At 42.5% G+C, this 24,221-nt stretch overlaps 1 protein-coding gene across 1 annotated transcript in view; it reads left to right on the top strand.

The window, feature by feature from the left end:
- Positions 1-413: 413 nt before the first annotated feature.
- The window catches only part of chchd6a (coiled-coil-helix-coiled-coil-helix domain containing 6a), a 76,954-nt gene continuing 53,146 nt past the window's right edge, over positions 414-24,221 (top strand). The window contains exons 1-4 of the mRNA XM_071523310.1: positions 414-591; positions 3,041-3,143; positions 4,384-4,510; positions 6,255-6,399. Of these exons, the coding sequence (XP_071379411.1) occupies positions 508-591; positions 3,041-3,143; positions 4,384-4,510; positions 6,255-6,399 (459 nt within the window). The 5' untranslated portion in view covers positions 414-507. The remainder of the gene's footprint in view (positions 592-3,040; positions 3,144-4,383; positions 4,511-6,254; positions 6,400-24,221) is intronic.

Raw genomic sequence — 24,221 nt, forward strand, 5'->3', positions numbered from 1 at the left:
GTATGTATGTATGTATGTAGGTATGTATGTGTGTGTGTGTGTGTGTGTGTGTGTATGTATGTACGATAGATAGATAGATAGATAGATAGATAGATAGATAGATAGATAGATAGATAGATAGATAGATAGATTTTGACAGTTCATTCAATTATGGTGCGCTTGATCAGGGTTGCCAGGTTGTGCTGTATATACACAAATTATTAAATAGTTTCAAGTTTACTTAAATTCACATGATAACAAAAACACATGAAGACATACAGATATAACATTGAATACAATGTATTTGTATGCTTGAAATTACTTCATTTATGCGTGAACGTGAAATCATGTTGTGGGTTTAGGTTATATGGGTATTTGTAGGAGGGGGATGTTGTAAAACGAATCTGGCAACCCACAATCCCATCTGTCAAAAATTCTGTTATAGGGTAGGATAGTACAACTGCAAGATTATTCCACGCTAGCGCAATAGTAAATATTTTACCGGACAGCAATCAAATATTGGAAGACATGGGCTCGGGGGAGAGTACGACCAGAAAAGTGTCCTTCGGTGTGGATGAGGAGGACAGAGTCAGGATTCTTCGTGGAGTCAAGGTAATGCTAATTTAGCTAGCGTTTGTTACCATTGATAATGCTAGCTAACGTATTATTACTGTAACTACAGCTGCCCTTAGCGCGCTAGCTTGTTGCCGTACAGTAGCTTAGCAGTAAGCTAACTTAGCTTACCCATTTTCCCACTTGAACCAAGTGAGCAACCAAAATGCTACTGTACTGTTTAGACAGTGAGGAGGAGTAAAGGGATGCAGGGGGCTGGGGCATGTTGCCAAAGCAACATGAACCCCCATACGTGCAGTTCTCTGTTGTATGGAGAAACGGTATGCCAAACTCAATTTAAAAAATCTGGCAGTTGGAAGTTGTCTTGATTATCGGCAAACGAGCATACCTGGTAGAACATGACTAACACTTGTTATAAACCTATAGGGTCTTCTGGCAAATTCGGTATGTACATGATCCACCAGCAGCACATCAATGAAATCTCAAGTGGCTTTACAATTCTCACTGCTCGCTACCGTATTTTGGTGGAAGAAATTGCGTGGATGAGAGGTAAACCAATTGTGTAAATTGAAATTTTATTCTTAAAAGTGTTGATTGGTGTATTGGATGTATGCCGAATTATAGAGTGGCTCATCGCGATTTCTTCAACGTCTTAAGTCAAGGTCTTGTCCATATGTTGACAGGCAAGACCGCATTAAATTGCCAGATTTTGAACGGAGTTTGGCGTAACGTTTTCTCTGAAGGGGAGAAAAGGGCACTCATCGGTGCTATTGCTTGAAAAGGCGAGGAACAATGCTGCCTTCAAGTGCTGTTCGAAATATCGTAATTTTGGGTTGACCGCATAGATGGATTTCATAGGGTAGGTTAACCGAGTTGCTGAGATGTGACATTTAGGGGTTGGAGTGTCAACAACTGACGGTAAACGTGATGTATTATACAACAATTATTGGCTAATACATTAAGGGGTACGGTTATGGTCACAGTCAGCACACACATGGCCTCTACCTGACACCTGACTATAAAGTTCATTGCGGATTAGCTTAGATATTGTAGTAGATGACAGAAGAATGACAGAGGAGATACATTTATGATGGAAATGAACAAAATAATCAGCAATTTTTAATTAAGGCATTAAGTAAGGTATACACGATTAATACACAATTGCACCAAAACGCCTCTCTGAACACAAGTGGCAGCCATAGCTACACAGAAAGCAGCCCTTTTTACGTTCACATCCTCAGTTCATCAGCTAAAGTATCATCTAGCCTCCACACATCTTTAGGATTAGGGCATGGACTGTCCAGACATTATGTCTTTTGTTGTTAGTCATTTGTGCATAGGGGGCATTTCAGGATGGAGGTTTCTTCAGACTGATATCAGATATTGGTTACTTTCAAAAATGAGTGTAAACAGTCACATGTAAAAATGGATCTGAACAGTAAATTGGAATTGAGTCCTGCAGTGTGAACGTAGCCACAAGAAATTACCACTTTCCCAGTTGTGTTGTTGTCATAATTACGAAATTTCCAAAAGCACCTGAATGCACCATCAGACCCAGCTGCACTCATGCAAAGGCAAGCTAGTGAAGGACAACTTTACAGCACACAACTGTGATACTCTATTCTAATCAATCTATAGTGACCCAAAAAGCTAAACGGCATATAGTTCAGGTACTTGCATGAAACATAACATTGCAGATGGATTCATTTAGCTGTGGGTGATAAGTCTGTTTGCCAGGCCAGCCTGAACATTCAAATGTTGTGAGTCATAGAAACAGTGAGTCAGTGACTGTTGCTGCTCATTGTGGTTTTTGGTGTAGCTATGTTTAACCATTTTCCTGGACACACACTCACACTAAGTAGAGATACAATGAGCCAGTGTATTCTGGCTCTCTCTGAGCAGGTTCATGTCTTTTGCCCAAGGCCAAGGTTGCTTTTTCTAGACTTGAGATCTTTGCTGCCCATAGAATCAGAACTGACAGAAGAGGATTCCCCAAGTGAATGAGGATACCACACCCTTGTTTATGCTCCAGTAAACAACAAAACCAAGGCTCTCTGATGTGCAAACAAGAAAAAAAAAATCATTATTGCTACACCTGCCCTAAACATTTTGGCAAAGCTGCTTTATGCAGAATAGGGTTGTCATGAATGACCAAGTTTTGATTTGTGTGATATTGTGAAAGGTCTCTGTATTATAATTTGATAAAATCAAAAGGTGCAAAACAAGAACACATTCTTTTCAGTCCCATGGCGCATTCATGCTGATGATATATAGCCTAGTCCTTTGTGAATAGAGGATTGTGAGAATTGAGGATTATGGGAATTGTATGAAAATTTGCTAAATTGTGCAGATTCAATTAAAGTTAAAATTTCACAACAATACAATTCAATAAAGGACAAAATTAGAAGAAAATGATTTTCTCAAATGCTGTAAATCTTGATGAATGTCTCACACCTGCTCTCTCCATCTGTTTCTCTCCTCTGTCTAGCTGTCAGAAGATGTTCTTCAGAGGATGAGAGGAGTAGCCAACATTCCTCCGGAACGCACACCATCACCAACCCCAACTCCAACCAACGCTCAGAGAGACCCAGGTATCCTGCACCTTAAAGTGTTTTCTTGAAAAAGGGGTTCCCAACCCCCTTTTTGCTACACAATTGTTGGAACAAATTTGTGAAATTAACTTGCCATGAGACCCAATCTAGTGAAAGTATATTCTGATATGCTGTGAGTGTCAGTAGCTGGGTTTACAAATGAGTATTTTTATGCAAATAAGAAAGGCAGAATGTGAACATCAAATTTTGTTAACGTGCAAAACTTTTTATGCAAGCTTGAGATGGAAAAGTTTTTTGTTCGGGATGCACCAATCAGAAAGTTTGAATTCTGCGGCCATTTCTGATTGCCGATTTTTTTACAGTGTAAATGGCTGACCACTAATGTAGTCGCCGATTGAAATAATGCAGACTTCACACTAACAAAGGCACATTTTTTAAAAGTGCACAGCATGTTTTCATTCTAAAATTTAAATATAGCACTGTATTTAACAGATTGTTATTATGGCTGCATGACACAGCTGGCGTATCCATGTGTAAATAAATCCTAGGTTTTCTCCAAACAGTAAGTACATGTTAGTTCTACTTGATGACTGAGGTGCTTACTCACCTGTCGCCACAGGTAGTGCATGAAAAGTTTGCGGCAGCATCGGCTCTGCCTTCTGTCCAGTATATTAAACTGGTTCTTATCTCTGATCATAGGCTGTGAAATTCAAAACGCGTCAGAAATGTCTTGTCAATGCCAGATGGACGACATGCTGACGCTGGTAACGTGCTGCTGACTGCCATAAATTGGGTCAGACATTTTATGGCATATGTTTGACCTTTGACGCACACATTTGTCGCTCAGTACTGGGATCACGCACATGTAATCCTCAATTGTAGTTTTATAACATAAACGTTTGCAACTCCGATCCAGTGACAAAACGTTTTCATTGTGAAAACTTTCTGGAGAGCTAGAAAAAATGCATATATAAAAATGATCTAACACCTGCATTGTTTGCAACCCAGTGTGTCTGTAATGGAATGATGCAGCGGTAATGGATTCTCTCATAAGAAATGAATGAACTTCTATTGGAAGAGGTGTATTAAGTGTGATCCCTGTGTTACAATGCCTCTTAAATATTCTAAAATCAGTGTAAAGCATGGCTGCTCGTGGCTTATTGCTAAATTCACACTTTCACATGCCATTTCAAAGTCACGTGCCAAAATTCATAACAGCTAGTCTTACAACTATTCGCCTGAATTTTGACCTTCTATTGCCACTCTGTCTTGGCTCCAGGCGCCTCTCCAAGTCGCACCCCCAGCGCTAGACCCCAGCCGAGCCCAGAGCCCCGGGCCCAGTCCAGCACCAAAACCACCACCAGCACCAGTAAACCAGCTGCGTACGCAAAGGATGAACAGAAGAGGTGGGTTGAAGATAATCTTGGTTTATAAAGGTCCTAAGGTCTGACTGGCTGAGTAATACTCAAAACCGTTGTGAAATACCTGATAAACACCTCTGACCACAAAAGTTAATTTCAATATTAATGCGATAACCAAAGATCACCACTCATACTGGTACTTATGTGTCGCTTAGCAGTAATTTTGTTTAGCTACTGTTCAAGAACTATATTGTTAAGTGGAGTTTTCGAACATTTGCGTACTTTTGTTTATTACAGTGGTGTGTTACAGCTTTGTGTCGTGCAACATGATTCCTTCAGTCATCTTTATTGGCCAATTGAATGAAACTACACTGACTTTAAAAACTCCACCTGTTCAGTGTTGTGGTAGCACAGTGTTGTTGTAACTAAGAGAGTTGCTGACTTAGCCACTACTGTGAAAACGAGCCTCTTCCTGGTATGTGGATGTATAGCGCACAAGCCTCCAGTTTGTTGATGCTCGTTTGACTTCTACCGTACTGCCTGGTGTACAAGCGCACACTGGATTTCCATCTGCGCTGCCTAAACTGTGCATACCGTAATTCCCCTAAGCACTGCACATGACAAGAGGTAGAGACACTCCTCCTGAGCAGCTAATAAGGATGATTGAAAGGATTAAGCTGCCTTCCTCAACCTTTTTTCTATATTGCTATTTCTTGATCAGGGTTCCAGATGATGGAACCTCAAGCTTATGCCAAATTATGACAAATTTTACTCAATTCTGCGTTATGCCACGAAGAACATGTATGAAAACCTGTTGTAAGGTTGCGGTATTTAATAGTGCAGACATGATTTATTGGTTAGGATCTAAAATTTTCTGAGTAAGTTGTGGAACGTAGGATGACCCATTCTTTTTCAAAGATAGAGGTACTGGTTTATGGCTGAGATGCAGGTTGGATATGAGAATGGCAGGAGGAGGTGTGTTTTTCTAATCAGACATGCCTCCTTTCTACATGTAGGTCACACTGCTGATAAGATGAAAGATAAATTCCCATGTAAATAGAAAACAGATTTGGTGTACAGTATAGATTATTCTTCATGCTAATCAACCACAATTCACCCTGTTTTAACCTACTGGCCTTCAGCATTCCAGTCAGACAATCTTACATTGTAGTAATCACTTGTGCTTTGACATCATAAAACATAGCCAGGTTTTGAGATACTAATTTATTAATAAATTGGGGACTTTTTAATCATCGTGGGATGCATCTTTGGGTCCCAACGCTGTCTTTGTACAACACAACACGACATTCTTAATTTAAAAAAGTCACAATCACAATCACAAACAATGGTCACTGGGTTAAAAAACTTGATGAAACAATTATCCAGAAAAGGTATCAGCACATACAACAGTGTCAACACATCAGAACAAAACATTGTCTAGATTCAGTCAAGGTCCAGGAAACAAAGAGCCAGCTTTATTATCATAGTGTATTCTTAAGTGCAGGTCTGATACAGTTTACTGTCACTTTATTATCATTCTCCTTATTACAGAAGGAGAATCAATAGTGTGATTTCAAGTGTATATTGGCTGTTTCTCATGTGACTTGTCCATAAAATATTTTATTTGGTATTTGCTGACCCCTAGTGGAAATAATTATAAATAACATTTTGATGGCAGTCAAAATACACTTGAGGGCAGAAACTCATGTTTGCATCCAATTTATGGAATCCTAACTGTGTGTGTGTGTGTGTGTGTGTGTGTGTGTATGTGTGTGGGATATGTCCCTTAGTATGAACGACACCAGGCAATATTGAAGGAGGAGTTGGCCAAAGTGGCACGAAAAGAGAGGGAGGCAGCACGGGACGAAGTGACCAAAGCCCTGAGCCGGGAGAGACAACACACACGCCAGGAGGTCCAGAAGGCCAAACAGCTGGTACACACACACACACACACATACACACACCTGGGTTAGTGGGTCCCACAAAACCACACTGGTCAAGATCGGGATCGAAACCCGGGTCAAACTCTGCTCTGTTTGGTGTCTGCTTAGTGTTGATTTTAGTCTTCACTCTTATAATATATTTTATTCATATTGTTGACATACACAAATACGTGGGTGGGTTGATGAATAGCAAAAGATTATTTTATAGTGTTCTCTGGAGCAACAGAAGATGAAGTGGCAAGGGTATGATGCTATTCCATTCCCATTTGCATACTGGTTCACTACTCCGACCTTGTTTACTTTAGTTCCATGCGAGTGTCCCTCCACATTACGTACATAATACTTCACACTGAGGCTGCCTCTCAGAGTGGAGTGAGGGCTTGGAGTTTACTCACAGCTATCGTCTGGTGCGTCATGTTATCTGCCATTTTTGAACACTCACCTTTATCCAGGGATAAAGGTGCATATTCCTTTCCAACAACGCCCTGCTTCACATTCCCACAGTTACACACATTCCCTCCCATTCTTTCCCAGCTGATCACCCAGTAGTACACGTTAGTGCATCTCTGAGAAATGCTACTTCTGCTGTAATGTCCAGCAGTGACCTGTTGGCGGAGCTGTTGCAGTCTGTGTCTGAAGATACCCTTGACTTTGGGTCAGCGCTCGTCCTAGTGCTCCTGACTGTAGACTGTAGGTTTTACATGCATTGAGTTCAGTGATAAAGCGGCGTAAAAGCGGATTAATTTGAGCCTCTATCGGTATGAGGAGATAAGTTCGTGTCGGGGCAAGTAATGATTTAGCCCGGTCAGGTTTTCTCTGGTTAAATCACATGTTGGAACATTTCGCACAAGCGCAAATTGGGTCTTGGGATTGCATTTGTAATTTCCATGGTGATACTCCCTCTGCCTCCTCCTCCTCCTCCTCCTCCTCCTTTCACCTACTCTTACGTCCCTGGTCTCTTTTCTGTTTCCCCCCCCCCCCTCCTCTCTCTCTCTTCTCTCTCTCTCTCTCTCTCTCTCTCTCTCTCTCTCTCTTTCTCTCTTCTTTCTCTCCTCTATTCTCTCTCTTTCTACCCCAACCCATCACTCCCTCCTCCCTCCCCTGGAGACAGTATTATCAGCGCAGTGCAAGCGGTAAATTGCACCCTGAGAGTTTCCTGGAGCTGAAGATAGGAGTGTTGCGGGGTGGGAGGCGGCGGCAGCGGCGGCGGCGGCGGGGGGGGGGGGGGGGGGGGGGGGGGGGGGGGGGGGGCTTGTTTTACACATCGGCCTGCGCCTGTTTCACGTGACTCTCCTCCCCTCCCCCTCCCTCCCCTCCTCCTCCTCCTCCCCCTTCCTGTGTTGAGACACGCCGTAGCGGCCTGCCTTATCTCCACTCCAGCACACTCCCACCGCTAATAGAAAGCCGCTGGAGGGACGGCGTGAGCGGAATGACCGAACGAACGGGACCGGACCTTCAGATGTTGAGGGCGCGTTGTAATTATTCCTTGTGCCACGATTACACACACACACGCGCAAGCACACATGCACCTGTAACTCCGATTCTGATTATTTTCATGTCACTGTTATGTGGAATTTTCAGAGCTCTTTTTTTTTGTCATGTTTTAACTTAAACTGAAGGATTACATGATCCTCTACGGGTTGAGAACAATTCTACGACTCTTATGAACTCTTATGGACTCTTATTAGCTTATGAAACGTTCAATACCCATTAAATAAAATAAAAAAAATGCATGGCCGTCAAGGATAAAAACAAGGCTTTAGTTCCTGAAAGTTAACTTTTTGGAGATAGACCAATGTTTTTTACTGGAGCCTTTCAAAACCCATTGAGTAATCTCAACTGTGCATGGTCATCAAGTGAACAAAAAGTCTGTTTAACACCGTTGAGGGTTACGCCCAGTCTAGAAGTGACTCAGAAGTGACTCAGCTGTGTTTTGTCCGTCTCTGGGAACAGAAACACTCATTTTAATCAACACTTCTGTTGACACCGGTGCCATACAGGCACGGCCTTAGCTCCATTCCTCACACGTCACTCATTTCTTCTTTTCTTCTTTTTCTACCTACGTACATAAATGCACTATTTAGCCCCCATTGCATAGGCTTTTAAACCATATAAATACTGATATTTTTATTTATTTTTTACTATTAACCAGATAATAGCTGACAATGATCATCTTCTGAATTTTTTTTTTCCCCCTAATTATACATATTCATCATGGACTGATGAGTTGATATTTCTATTTATAGTTTTATATCTATTGTAACTTTGATTACATTCTTGTTACAGTGGTTTGAGCTTTTGCAATTTCACTTTTCCTATGCAGAGCTAACTGAAAACAATCACTGAAATAGCGATTCCCTAAGTAGAAGAAATAATCATTTTTATGAATGGCAGGCTATGCAACTCTATGTGAAAAGTACTGTTGCTTTTGTTGCATACTGGAGAAAATTTGTCTTGCTCAATGGAACCAGTAGGAAAAATGTACAAAATAGACATACTAATCCATATCAATGATGGATTTCAATTTCTGCTTGTGTATTTCGAGGCTGTCTGCTTGTTTTCACACTTTTGAATGCGTGGCTAAAAGGGAACCAGGTCTCTCCCATGATCCACTACAGTGCCTCACATGTGTACTTTGAAGAAGGTTCTAAAGTCTTAATATTAAATTGAATTGAATTATCTAAATTAAAGGCTTTGAAAGGTCTTAAATACATATAAATAGAGTCTTTAGGTCTTAAATGCAGTTTCAGAGGTCTTTAATTTGTGTTTTCTCAGATTTCTACTTTTCTAGTGAGAGGTGAATGCTTTTATTCCACACCAGCTTGCATCCATTTTGGAAAAATATTGCTACCTGAAAGAGATGCTTCTGTCCTGAACTATTTTGTAAACAGATGTTTTAAAATTACGCATAATGCCATAATGCTTTACATTTATGTCAAGCACTGGCAGTGTTTTTTCAAATGGTGCATATATCTGTTTGGAAAGAAAGAGTCCCTAACAATCCAATCGCACTCAACCACATTTTCAGGACTATTGATTTTTTCATGTTTCTTGTTCAATTTTGTGGCAAATGGTCTTAAATTCATTCCAATTAAAAGGTTTCAAAACATATTAAAAAGCCTTTTAAAAAGCCTTGCAGATGCTGTGCCAGAGAAGAATTACAAACTGTTATTTGAGTCTAAGCAGCCACAGATGAGGTAGTTTATTGCTTGCTGGTGTCACTCACTTCCCGCGCACAATGGGGTAGAGACAAGCTGTCACTGTTTGAATTCATTGTTTACCAGCTAATTAGTCATACGGCAGCGCTCGGAGCAAAATATTATTGGCTCTGCAAGAGATCACAATCCCCTTTGATAGACTCATGCTATGCGTTGGCCTCATCCGTGATGGAGTTGTGTCTGAGGAGTGGTATTTGAGTATACTGCTGGTATATTAAGACATTACCGTCCTTTATAATTACCCAATCTCCCCATGGCGATGATTTAAATTTCATCTAATCTAATCTATGCTCTTTGGTGAGAGGTATGTACTCCGAACACCCACAATAAGAGGTGGATAGACTCTTTGTCCTTACATTTACCTTCCACTACCATTGGTCCAGTTTGCAAATTTGCAGGCTCAAGGGAGTTCTTGGTCTTTCATTGGAAACTGAATATCCTCCCTGTTCATTTTCTCAACCTGAAAATACACCATCGTTTTTGGGAATGTGTCTTCATGCAGGCTGTTCTTTCTGGCTGTGTCTGTTTGTTACATGTATTTCAAAGATGAAGAAAAAAGGGGCACCCGACCCTTACTGTGGGTCGCCGTGTTTAGTCTATTTATAGCATATTCCATTCGCAGCCACAGACGCTTGTGGATTCAAAAATTCAAATGGATTTTTATAGTAGAGCTCCCAAAATTATGGTTGGTTACCTGCCAAAGTGGCTGATGGCGTAGAGAAACTTAGCGCGCAGCCACAGCCAAAAGCTACCCAAATTTGGCTGGTGGCCCATGGTAATTTCACACCCTACGAGGAGATTGAAGAGACGATAGGTGACTCAGTATTCCCTGGAGAATAAGGACGAGGAAGACGGAGCAGATGAGAGGATGAGAAATAAGGGGCGACAGGTGATGAAACATTTACTCAGTAATTAGGAGGAAGAAGGATGTGAGGATGAAAAAGAAGAGCTGACAAGTACTGGGACGAAGGGTGAGGGAGAGGAGTGAACGGACGGGAGCGAAAGAAAGGGGGCGACAGATGCGTTTCCCGTAGAACTGGGCTGAAGAGGAGGAGGAGGAGGAGAAGGATCAGAGGCTGAAAAGGAAGTGCTGACAAGTGACTTAACGTTTCCCGCAGGATTACGAGGCGGGGGAAGAAGAGAGGAGGGACGGGAGGACGGAGAAGAAGGGGCGGCGGGTGACGAAACGTTTCTCGCAGACTTCGGAGAAAGGGTGAAGAGGAGAGGAAGGAGGGGTGGCAGATGACTAAGCATATCCTGCAGAATTAGAAGTAAGAAGAGGATGAGAGGATGAGAAAGAAGAGGTGACAAATGAGCGGACATTTTCTGAAGAATAGGAGGAGAAGAGAGAGGGAATGGGTGACAGATGCCTCAGCATTTCCTATAGAAAGGAGGAGAAAAAGGAGGATGAGGAAAGAGGAAGAATGCATATGTGCCTAGCCATCTCCTGGAGAATTGGGACAAAGGGATGAAGAAGAGTGAGAAGCCGGTGATGTCTGACAGATGATTAAACAGTTCCTGCAGAATTAGGAGGAGGAGGAAGAGGAGGAGAGAGCAACAAGGGGTGACAGGTGGAGGTAGAGGAGGAGGAGGAGTACGAATACGAGGAGAGAAAGAATAGACGCATGAGTAAGAATGCGTCCATATGTCCATTCCGTGGACAGTTACTGTAGGAAAAAGGGATGAAGAGAAGAGAGGAAGAAGGTGTGACAGGTGACTAAGCATGTCCTGCAGAATTATGAGGAAGAGGAGTAAGCGGGAGGAGAGACAGGAGGAGGAGGAAGAAGCGTGCCTAACCATTTCGTGAAGAATCACTGCCGGGGATAAAGGATGAAGAGAGAGAAGAACGTACGACGTGACCAAGCATTTCTCGCACAATTAGGAGTAGGAGGAGAAAGGATAAGAAGAGGAGGAGGAGGAGGAGGAATGTGTGCCCAACCGTTCTGTGGAGAATTACTGTAGGATAAAGGAGTGAAGAGGAGAGAGAGAGAAGGTACTACAGGTGACTAAGTGTTTCCTGTCCTCCGTGCGTGGGCGTAGCGCTGAGTCACGAGTCAGAGAACGCCAGAGAAAGAAGAGGGCTTTCAAAATGATGTGTGGCGTCTGCTATTTAGCCCCCTCTTTTCTTTTCTTTTTTTGATCCGCCGTCCTTTCACTCCCTTCGCTCATTTGCCCCTGTCTTTTGTCTTCAACCCACTAAACTGTCTGACCCCACCAACCCCCCCCCCCCCTCCGACTCTGCCTCCCGTCTTTGAGCCGAGGCCGTCACCCGCTGCGCCGCGCCCCGTGAATAGTCTTTGTTAATACCAAATCTTCCGCAGATTAATTTCAGAACGAGAGAGGGGAGTGGAAGAATGGGAAGAAAGGAAGCGAGTTGAGCTAAAGGGCTAAAAGGGATTTTCTCTTTTTATAATGTATTAATGGCCTTTTGGCGCCTGTTGAAAGCCCAAAAAAAAAGGTGATAAGTCACATTAGCATATGGCGAATTTCTCCCTCTCTCTCTCTCTCCTCTCTCAGAAGAATTAGAAAGGCTATTTTATTAGCTGCCCTTTAGCTTCCTCTATGATGGAGCTTCACAGCTCATACAAAATGCCAGCCGTGCTTCCCTCCCTCGCTGCCCAGGTGAATCAGGACCGGCAGTCAGCGTTTACAGCATCCCAGGACATAACGTGACTCGGCTAAATGTAATTTGGCTAAGCTTACCTTTCTTTAATAGACATCGTATAACCTAACTGTTCTCAGACCAGCGAAGCAGTCCTTGGAATGCGCCGTTCCACTGTTCTGTAAAAACCTCCAGTCCCTAATTCATGTGCCGTAATTCACTTGCTTTCACAGATCGGAATTAACGCACAGTATTAATTAACACACACACACACCCTAAACAAGGGGGGATGATACACCAGAGGCCAAGAAAGGGATGCAGAGGGATGCTTGAACGCTGACTGCAGAACAGTTTAGTAATAATCCCTCTAATGGATAAGGTTAGGAATGATACATACTATAATACTACATTTCCTAAATTGTTGATAGTCTGGAAATCTCATGTAAACCCCAGTGAGATTGTCATAGAAGAGGTGATCAGAATAGAATAGATTACATATAGAGCTACTGACAAAGGCAAAACTTTGAAATGACAGAGTTTGTATAGGTCAATTTGAATAGAATTGAAGTTGAAATAATATTTTATTTGTTTGACATATAGATTTTTTACATTCTTAAGGCATACGCACGTTCACTCCATGACACATCAGTTGAGAACAGCTGTCTAGGAGAATTAAGCATTTCCTTTAAAAGACACTAGATGGCAACAAAAGCATATTCCATATTCCATTGCCTGTCAAATCATCTCTCTCTCTCTCTCTCTCTCTCTCTCTCTCTCTCTCTCTCTCTCTCCCTCTCTCTCTCTATCTGTCTGTGTGCACATCATGCACAATATGAAATCAAATTTCAAGTGTGTAATTTTTCCTTCAATGGAAAGCCAGTGACAAATGTTATTGCACAGGGTCCCCATGTTAATCTAATCTGTCTAATCACTCCCCATTTATACAAAGACCTCTCATCTCTCCGTTGTTTTTATTGCCACAGATTGCTTGTAGAGTGGCACACTGAAAAGGAACATTTCATTGTAGCATTCAAATCACTTGAATGCTGAAGGAAGTAATGACGAGCAGTAGTGGTGTGTCTCATGTATTTTAACATTCTTCATTTATTTTTCCAAAAAAAACGAAAATCGTTTTTCGGTTTCTATTACTTTTGTATGTTTTTAGTTTTCTTTTATTGCTCCATTCCGCTCTTCTAATGAGTAATATTCCTTTCAGTAGGACCAGTTTGCAGTTGTTTTCAGTGGGTATTGCTTAGCGAAATTAAATCCAAGGTGCTCAGGAAAAAAAAAGTGCTATAAATAAATGACAGTATAAAGTAGGTAATCTGTCATATTTGTGTATTTGTGCTGCCCTTTTCTTCTGGAACATTCCAAACATACAGCGGTGTTTCATTGATATTCATTTAGTTGCAGCGGCCTTCACAGTTGGAAAACAGCCCCGCAAACTGCTACAAAAAGTAAATAAATGAAAATTCATCATCTGGCCATATTGCCCAGCCCACTCCAAAAAATAATTAAATTGAATTAATTAAGTGTAATTAATTGCGATTACAGCAAATTAAGGCTTTTTAAATGTCCATATATCGTGATAGTAATATCCAAATGAGAGACATTTTAAGCTGAAACATCTACTGGAATGGGCCCAGTAGCAAACCTGAGTCTCAGAACCAAAATTACTACTGGAGACACTGCATACCCATCGTGTTTCAGGCCAGTAGCTTGTGCTAAAATCTCACCAGCCTTTCCCAGATGGGTTTTGGAGGTGGCACCGCAGACAACACTGGGATGTCTGTCTGTGAAGCTGCAGGAATGAGGAAGATGTTCGTACAAAGCTGCCTCCTCCATTGACAAAAAAAATACTTCACGTATCGATGGTGTTGCATCCTGCTGTTTCAGAGTAGAGCACCATTGATGAGGAGAGTGGGATACTGTACTACTTCAAGTACCACAGGGCTGCAGTGACACATTATGGCATTTTAGAAACTATAGGGACACAATTAAAGACACGTTATTATTATGAGTTGGAGAGCTGTAGAGATGGTTTAGGCCATATGCAGAGTATTCCTACCTCTTTTTGCCACAGCACCATGGTCATCAAGATGCAAATGCAGGTCATTCAATCAGGGATGAGACACTTCACTCCTGTATACCTGGCGGCCGTCAAACTTGCAGTGCCTACTCAATGAAAGGAAATAAAAGTTGTGAAAATGGGACTTTCAGCAGCCTTCACCTCTCGGCTGCGAATTTTCACCCAACTCCGACAAAGCTCTTCTGATGTTCGGAAAGAACTATACGTCACCGCCCCGACGGCCGCGGCACTGTACACAATCTGTTCCTGTTCTGAGTTTTTTTTCCGCGCGTACGCACCTATCGATCTAACTGACATCGAAATATATCGGACGGCGCCGCCACAGAATAGCCACCTCCCTTCATCAATACACTCCTCATCTACCACTGCCGCTATAACTACTCCACTAGGCCCATAACTTGTGCTAAATTCCCAATGTTCTTTTCCCCAGATGGTTTTTTTTTGGAGGCCGCAACACTTCTGCAGAATGAGATAGCTGCTGGGATCGCTCTGTCTATCTATCTGTCCGTCAAGCTGCTCCGCCGGAATGAGACAGATGTTGGCTCTGATTGGACAAACCTGCCTCTCCTGTTTATACGTACACCCATCTCATCAGCTGGAGATTGTCTGCTGATAGAGCGACAATATTGTCTCTCTCTCTCACACACTCAGGAAACTCGTTCAGACTCCGGTTAGGGGTGTGGGGGGGGAAACAGCTGTGCTCGCACACACACACACACGTACGACAGAAGCAGATTGGGGCAGATGGGGGACATGCTTCATTATAGCGGTACATATGAGTGGGAGAATTGCTTGATGTTTTATCATGTACTCCACTGCTTATTGAGTCAGACATATGGCAGCACACCCCATTTATGCCATTTAGATGAGTGAAAAACAAGTTAAATGAGTTGCTTTGGTTAGCGTACAGGTTTTGTCTTGAATTTCAATGGATTTACACCCTTCAAGCCGTCTAAGGGATATTACTGCTGCACCCCCTCTCTCATTACACACACACACACACACACACACTCATGTATGCTTGAACGCATGTACCTATGCATTTATACTCACGCATATACAGTACTGTGCAAAAGTCTTAGGCACCCAAGAGTTTTTATATAAATTGTGTCTTAGATGTTTATTCATTTTTTTTCTGCATTAGTGTGTCAGTAGACTGCTCTTTATAGTACAGTTTTTGATATTTAGAAACTTTTGATTCAATTATTTTTGACAGCATCTTCGTTTTACTTTTTTTCTTTTACATGTGCCTAAGACTTTTGCACAGTACTGTACACGGAATCACACATATGAACTCTCTCTCCTACTCTCTCTCACACACACACACACGCACACACACTAGCTTATCACAGAGCTCGCCCCGGTGCTCAGGAGGTTGAAAGGAGAGGGAGAAGAGGGAGTGCTGGGAAGAAAAAAAAAACGAGAAAACGAGGAGGACGGAAATAACGGGAGTAAAGTAGAAGGAGGAGAACAGTTTAAGAATGAATTGGAAAAGAGGGCGCGTCATGAGAATAGAGGGGTGGAAGGGAAGGGGAGGGGAGGAAAACGAGGGAACGGGGGCAGACGAGGTAGGGAGTGGAGGATGGGGAACGTCAGGTAAGGGGGAGAGGAGGTGGCGGGAGAGGAGAGGGGTTGAGGGGAAGAGAGGGAAAGAGGCGAGTGGAGGAGGAGGAGGAGGAGGCCGAGGTGCAGATAAGCCAGCAGCTGTATCAGTAATTGTAATCTGCAGGTCTGACATGGTTCTGCATGTAAAGCTATTAGGCTGCCTGTGCCTCTGAACGCTAGCCTCCCTCGCTGCACTCGCAGATAGGCAGGTGAGCCAAGCCAAGCAGGCAGGCAGACAGACACACAGACACACAGACAGGCAGACAGACACACAGACACACAGACAGGCAGACAGACACACAGACAGGCAGGGAGGCAGGGAAGCCAGCATGCAAGCCAACATCAGAGCAGATATACAGGCAGGCAGTCAAGTGAGGCTGGGGACACTCTACAGACTGAGAAAAGGTCAGACACCATACACTTAAAAGGGCATTAAGTAGTCTTTAACTTTTATCGACCTTTATCGGCGACCGAGGAATTGCAATAACATCAGCAGGTCTCTGGCACAGCTTCTGGCGCCCTGCAATTGACACGATCAATGAAGTCACATTTTCACAATAGAGACCGGTACGCCAGCTAATTAGAGCAGAGATCCAACAGACAACGTCTAGTAAAGGGGTAATGTATCACCACGCAAAATGCAGTGATGATATTGTCATTTGCTTTTTTTTTTTGGCTTGAGAACAAAATGTTTTTTGTGGCGCACTGGTGGCTCGGTCGCAGCACTGTCCTCCATTGTTGAGTGGTTCAAAATAGGAGTAGGTTGTCGGCAATATACAGTACACAATATAGGCAATATATAGGCAATATAGGATATATATAGGATATAGGAGACACTTGGTTAGTTAGACTTGAAAAAAGTAACTTGATTGTTTATCAAAAGCGTGTTTGTCTTTAGACTAATGCTCTTAAAAACCTGGGAAGAGGTGTTCCACTTTGCAGTATATGTTATATTCTAATTAATAAAACGTAAGCTTAAGTAGATTCAATATACATGTAATATATATTTTTTATCTCTGGAATGTAAGTGGGCAAATAATACAAAATGTCAATCTAGAATCCTCAAGAATTGAAATCAAATCACATCACGACATTCCCAAAGATTTCCACCCCGATTTCATATACACATGTTGAACCAAAGGGGATTGGTCCGGTCATCCTGATGATCCAAATCTGATAGTTCTTCCATGTTAAACCAGTAATAGGATTATGGTACTAGTTTTGAAAAAAAAAAATACTGCAAAATAGCTGAATAAGAAAAGCAAATATAACATTACAAATACCATCTAAATGGATTATTTTATCCAAAGCTCCTTATGGTAAGCAAACATTTTTTTAAGATGGTTTGCCCTGATGGGAATTGAACCCCTAACCCTGGCAGTGTTGGTGCCTTGCTCTACCCCACTGAACTACGTAGGATCACGTCAACATTACAATGTAAACTGTAACAAAGAGTGAAGACATAAAATGAAAAAGGGAGAATCTAGAGTAGAAAAGGGTGAAAGAGGGTTGCAGAGGAGGAGGAGCAGTGGCGGGAAACAGAGGGAGGAGAAGGGCCACTGGCTCATGTTGTCCTCATTCCTTTCTCTGTCTATCTGTCTGGTTGTAATTATCAGTCAGATTATTATTGAGTGCTAATTTATTGCCTCGCTGGGAGCTATGTGTTAAATAAACGCAGCGGAGTAAATAAAGAGAGGGGGGAGAGAGAGAGAGAGTGGGGGCGAGAGAACAGACTGCTGCTGCTATCAGATGGCAACACAGCACACACACTGCCCAGAGGGGGAAGAGTGAGACGCGTGCGTGTGTGTGTGTGTGTGTGTGTGTGTGTGTGTGTGTGTCTGGCCCGGGCGCACTCGCGAGCCCCAAAACACAAGCGTTCCCGGCCTGTGTTGTGTGTTGATGATCCATTGGACTATTAACATTGGTGCTCTGCCCTCAGACGCTCTCTTCACGCGCTCCTTCTGTAGCGGATCGGGGAGAGGGCCCGCCGCAGCCCGTATCGCCGCGCCGTCTCACCCGGCAGACAACGCCGACCGACGGCTCAGCCAGCCGCCATCTGTCGCCCCCCCCCCCACCCCCGCAGCCCCGCCTCGAGACCCCCGCAGCACAGCACGGCCGAGCTGGAGCAAAAAATGTGCTCGTCTTAAAGGGGAATTCCGGGTATTTTCAACCCTGGGCTTTGTTTTCCTAGTTTTTTGCCATCAGGACGACTGCGTTCAGTATTTCATCACTCGCCTGTAGCGCTCCAGTCCAATACACATATATAGAGAGCCAATGTAATCTACAACAATTGAACCCAAAAAAACACTCACACTGCAGTGAAAACATGCCTTCATAATAGCTGCGATTGAACAATTATCCCAACATTTCAGTTCTACTAGTCCATTTGCTATTTTTTTGTGTTTCCCACACACTTTCTTATTTACTTCCACCCCTGAAACTGTTAGTAAAAGTAAAAACCCCTCCCACACCACCCTGGAATGACTTCTGAAATAATAAAAAAAAGATAATAAAAACATATTCACTCGCTGTGGTCAAGGGAGGAACCTCCATCATATTAAAGGTGGACGACACTGACTGGCCGGTATTGTATTTAAAAAAAAAGAAAGCCAGTATCCGCCTGATAACATGACCCTAGTCTAACCGTAGTGGAAATGTTCCAGCATCACTGTGTCCTCATTCCCACTCATCCAGGACATGTGCAACAAGCAGTGACCCATCCCACCTCAGCCATGAACAGTTTGCTCCCTTGCCGTCTCGCAAATGATGCCGCAGCATTTGGTCCATTCTTAAAGTCACACTGAAATGAAAAAAAGACTCATTCTAACTATCATACCATACATCTGTTTGACAATTTCTGCCAAAAAAAAAGTCAAAAAAATGATTTTACTGTACTTTTATATAAAAAATGGTGTTACTTTTACTTAGTGGAAAATGGAAAATCTTTAGCGGTGGTTGTGTACCAGGAGGTCCCTAACCATGATCCCTAACTGATATCTCATTGGTTTACACTTTTGAATGATCCTTCCCCACGTTATGTCACGCCCCAATATCCTGTTTCAACAGGAAATACATCACTTTAAGGAAGGAAGACACTCTCAGAATGCGGTTTCATTGTGACTTTAACAGACTGAGGAAGAGTTTTTAGCCCCTAAAACTAACGCTAACCCCAATCTTTCCAGGAGATTTAACCTTGCATTGAGTTTTAAAATCGTATGTTTCTTAAAACTACTGAAATGGATGAGGTAATTGTACTTGTTTCCAATGCAAATCTGATGGTTTCAGATGGTTTTTGGAATTTTCTTGATATTAGTGGAGTGATTTTAAGGGTATTCTGCCTTGATTCAAGTTTTGACACCTGTTTCCAGTGAAACAAGTGGAAATATCTTACCCTCATTGGCAGATTCTTTCATTTATTTTAAGAGAAACATGATTTTAAGACTAAACAACATTTTTTGGCAGTGAGGCCTTTCCACAATGGAGGCTTCATCTTCTTTCTCTCTCTTTATTTCTTTATATTTTTGTCTCGTTTTGTCTCTCTGTCACTCTCACATTAGTTCTTAATGAACAAACCTCTCTTACATTTTTCTATTCATCCTCTGTCTCCAACTTACTGTTTCTCTCTCTTTCTCTCTCTCTCCCTCTCTCTCTCTCTGTCACACACACACACATTCACACTCACACTCACACGCACACACACTAACACACAGACACACCCGTTCTCACTTTCTCTCACGTTCTCACTTTCTCTCACGTTCTCACTTTCTCTCACAGCCCCCTCCCCTCTGTCTCCAGCTTCTAAATAGACCCTTCACACCTCTAGCTGTGTACTGAATTGATTCATATGCAGAAGGTGCCTGGAGTCGGCAGAATATAGGATAATACATTTGTAAGCTAATCTCCTGTTTAGCTTATGGCTAGCAGCTGCCTCATTCAATTATGCGCCTTCTAAATAACTGCAGTTACTTTTCCGCACTTGTTTACATTTGTTATTATTTATGTGGGCCGAGGCCTGCCTCCCTTGTCTTTCTTGCTATCAGACGCGTTCTTATCTTTTTTTGCTGTTTTCATTTTAGGCGTTTAGCAGGCTCTTCTCCAGAAATAAGTGCCATAGTGGAATGAGATTAATATCCTGTATGGCATGCTGTATAGGTTTTTTTCTGCAGAGAAGCAATTTCAACTTTATTGTCTTTCCACCTCACACGAGTGCAGAGTGAACTCACTCACGGTACATATTTACACACTACTCCTAAAAGCCTACTTTTATAATATACAATTTTTTTAGAATTTTTGTGTTGTGTTATCTAGAATGTGACTTACGTGAGCGACACATTCCTTGCATGTGCAAACCAGTAAAACAGATTCCGATTCTGATTTTGATACCAAACGAGTTACAAACGGCACACGGTGATAGCGGTCAGGTCGGGGGTGGGGTTGGGGTGATGTTCAGTTCAGTAGGGTGGGGTTATCTTCAGTTCACTGGGGTGTGTTTGCGAGTCCTGCTCATAAATTTTACGGCTCGGGGGGGTAAACGCTTCCTCACTCTTCCTCTCTCTATCGGCGGCGGACTGAGGGCTGCGGTAGCGTTTATCGGACGGCAAAGGAGCAAACAGTTCACGGTTGGGTTGAGCCGGGTCGCCTTCATCTTGTACCACTCACTGTAAATGTCTTGTATGGGTGGGAATGATGTGATGAACAGAGTGTGCTCTCTATCGCAGGGTGAGACTAATAGATGGGGCGGATATTGGCCGTTTATTGAAATGGGATATCAGTCAGTCGATGTGGTCCACCTCTGATATGATGGATATGATGCCTATGATGCACTTTGTTTGATTAGATATTTATTGTATAATTGATCAATACTACACTGACTGTCTATGGGAAGCTCTTAACCTGAAGTGATTCTAATGCACCGTTTTGATTAGATTCCACACAAGTATGCATTAATATATTATTATTATTTGGCTTAAATGGTTTTAGGGCCCCCATGATGGTCTAAATGCTGTCTCAGAGGTTTTTCTACCCTGCCAAGAAAACGTAATCAAAAATCAAACTAAAAAGCAAAATATCAGCATTTGGGAGAAAACCCAAAAACCCATATCGGTGGAACCCTCTCTGTTGTACATCTTTAGAGGTTGATGAGGCTTTTGGAGGGACAGGCCGATCCTGATCCGCTCATGTTGACGTCAGGAATAAAGTCTGTCTGGTCTCTTTTCACACCCAAGCATGGTAGAGTTGACCCAACGCCACAGTTTTATATACGATGGCATACCGGGGCAGGTTTCATTATAGGCAAAGGCAGGAAGGCAGCCAGACAGGCAGACATGCTTATTGACAGATACTGATACAGGTAAACAGACTGATGGAATGAATGACAAACAGATAACTTGTCCAACATATAAAATTAGCTCACGAACAATTTCAGACCCTGCTTCCGCCTGCATTAACATGCGTCCTGGGTGATCGAGTTGTATTCAGATAGAGCCAAAAACCCATCACATCCAGATGTTAATGCACTCAAGACACAGCGAATGTCCGAACCACCTCGGGATATGGCCGCGTTTCAGATCACACCAAAAAACACACCGGTCAAACAGGCGGTAGGTAGCTCAGATACTCTAACGTCTTAACAAAAATGGACTGACACAAGCGAAACAAGGCGTTTACTGTCAGTTTCCTTCTATTTCTGATGCACACAAAGGTGATTTTATTCATCTTAAAACCATATAACTGCATTTTGTTCCTTTTTTTCTGGTAGTATTGTAACTCCAATACACTATAACAGTCATAACAGTTTTACACAGACTGTATTCTACAGACTGAGAACACTTTTTTAGCGATTGAGACTGGAATTAGAAATGGTTAGAAGTTGCCACAGCATTCCAAATTTGCAAACTCTCATATAATTCACCGCAAAACTTTTAGCAGGCTTAACATTTCCCTGCTGTATGCCTGGGAAATAAGCACAGCTCCCCCCGAGGCGTCTTCAACTTAACTAAAAATTAAAATGATGACAATCTCCTTATATTCGCATCATTAAAAGATGACTGCCTTATCACCCCATATTCATCATTTCCCAGACTCGCTATCTCCCGCAGCAGCGCTCAATTTAGCCTGTCTTTGGTCCTGTCGGAGCCATTGCATTGAGACAGAGTGAGGACAAACAGGATAGGAGTAGTCGTTTGGTTGATGTTACTCTGTTTCCACACACATTTGACTTCAACCAAGGATCCACCAGGGTCATACTTTTCTTTAAGGATTAAAAAAGCAGCGGATGTCCAGTGACTTGCCCTTATTACTCATTTTGTCTCATTTTAACTTCGGTAGGTTGCTATAGCTTGCATGGCAATCTGCGTTTTTGCGAGGGAAAGAGAAATCCAAAGTCAGATGTAAACAGAATCCAGCTAAATCATATCGAGACACAAGCCGGATATGAGACACATGTTAATGCCAGGAGCAAACTGGAGCAAACAGGGCCTCAGTGCTGTTGCAGAACTCAGAACTAAGACAAAGTTAAACAATTAAAAAAAACAAAATTAGATGCAGACACAGAGTGCTATACAGAACATTTGCTGGATAAACACACGGTTCACTTGATATGGTCAGTTTGTGTGTTTTAATTCTAGCCTTTCCTTTGCCAAGTGCAGCCATTATCAGACAGTGGAAGTATCTCTCGCATCAGAAGCTCTCTCTCTTTCTCTCTCTCTCTTTCTCTCTCTCTCTCTCTCTCTCTCTCTCTCTCTCTCTCTCTCTCTCGCTTCTGTTAAGGTCTGTTTATGAAACACAGACGATCTGCTCTGATTTGATTTGGCGTTCAGCAGCCCTGATAATTATGATGAATCTTCCTCTTTGTGTGCGTGTGTTCGTGTGTGTGTGTGTGTGTGTGTGTGTGTGTGTGTGTGTGTGTGTGTGTGTGTGTGTGTGTGTATTTCATACCCGATAACCCTCTGTCTTTTCTCTAGTCTCTCTGTACTGATAATGCTTCTCTTTGCCACAGTGCTGTTAGTCAGACTTGGGAGTTGGGACAAATAGTGCCTTACAAAAAAGTTGGTAGTGTTTATTTTAATCTGCTGGGAGTGCCAGATGGGTGGGGTTTAGCGCATTAGGCCAGGTCAGATAGTGTCAGGTGAGTTGTCAATCACAGAGAAGGATACTAAATTCACTGAGGTCTGGTGTTGATCTGATCTGCATTTTCTTACTCTTTGTACCCCTCTCTCTCTCTCTTTTCCTCTTCTCCTGTCTTTTCCCTCTTTCTTGGTCTGCCTTTCCCTGTGTCGCTCTCTTTCTCCACCTCCTCTCCTGCTCTCTCTACCTCTATTTCCCAATCTCTCTAGTCTGCAGAGGAGGTAGAAGTTGTGGTAAGCTTCACTCTAACCCTCAAACTCCTCTTTCCATCATCCGTTCCATCCATTACTCCCAACTTTTTCTCCATTACCCTCTTGCGCAGGGTGTAGGGGTCACTTCAATTTTAGTTTGAAAAATATATTGAAACTCCAATTAATTGACTGATGATTTGATTGAGTCGAAAGTGAATTGAACCCCTCACTGCTCCTTTGTGCTGTTAAGGTATATATCCCTTCATCCCTTCATCTCTCTCCTTCCATCCCCCGTTCATCCCTCTACCTATCCTCCTACCTTTTCATCCTTCTTTCCACTCCTCCTTCTCTCCATCACTTCATCCCTCCTGGGTCCGTGGCTCCCATCTGCCCTTCCATCCACACTCCTCCCAGCTATTCACCCATTCCTATTCCCCATATTATCTCCTTATTCCCCCTTCTATTCCATCCATTTATCCAATAATTGTAAATCACAAATGGCAATGTTCACTACAGCAATTTCCAAATTGAGCGAGAGAAATCAGAGGGAAAGACATTTCAGACGGCTTCCTGAGCAAAGTATGCCCGCATCCCACAGCATCTCGCACCTATAAATCAAATTATAGGGGGATTTTTTTTTTTAAAGTGCTGAAAACAAAATTATGCAGAAATTGTCTCTGCAAGCATCACAAGTGCATATCAAAATTGCAACATGACTTTCTGTCAGTATCATGCAGCTCTACACTGTAGCCCACTAGCATTCTCCTATGGCTCTTGCTACATTTTCATCATGGCTCTACACTTTTATCTGTGTGTATTTTTCATTTATTTACCTTTCATTATATTCAAAATGAGAAAATTCTCAATAGTAGTATCGTTCTTTTTTTACTTCCTCCCTCTATATTTCTGTCTCTGACCATTTTCTGTCTCTGTTTCTATCCCTCTCTCCTCTTCATCTTTTCCACCCCTCTCCACCTACTACC

Source organism: Centroberyx affinis, unplaced genomic scaffold, assembly GCF_046629955.1.
Source record: "Centroberyx affinis isolate AG114_WGS23_722 - 3 ecotype Tasmania unplaced genomic scaffold, CSIRO-AGI_Caff_v1 ptg001079l_1, whole genome shotgun sequence".
NCBI lineage: Eukaryota > Metazoa > Chordata > Actinopteri > Beryciformes > Berycidae > Centroberyx > Centroberyx affinis.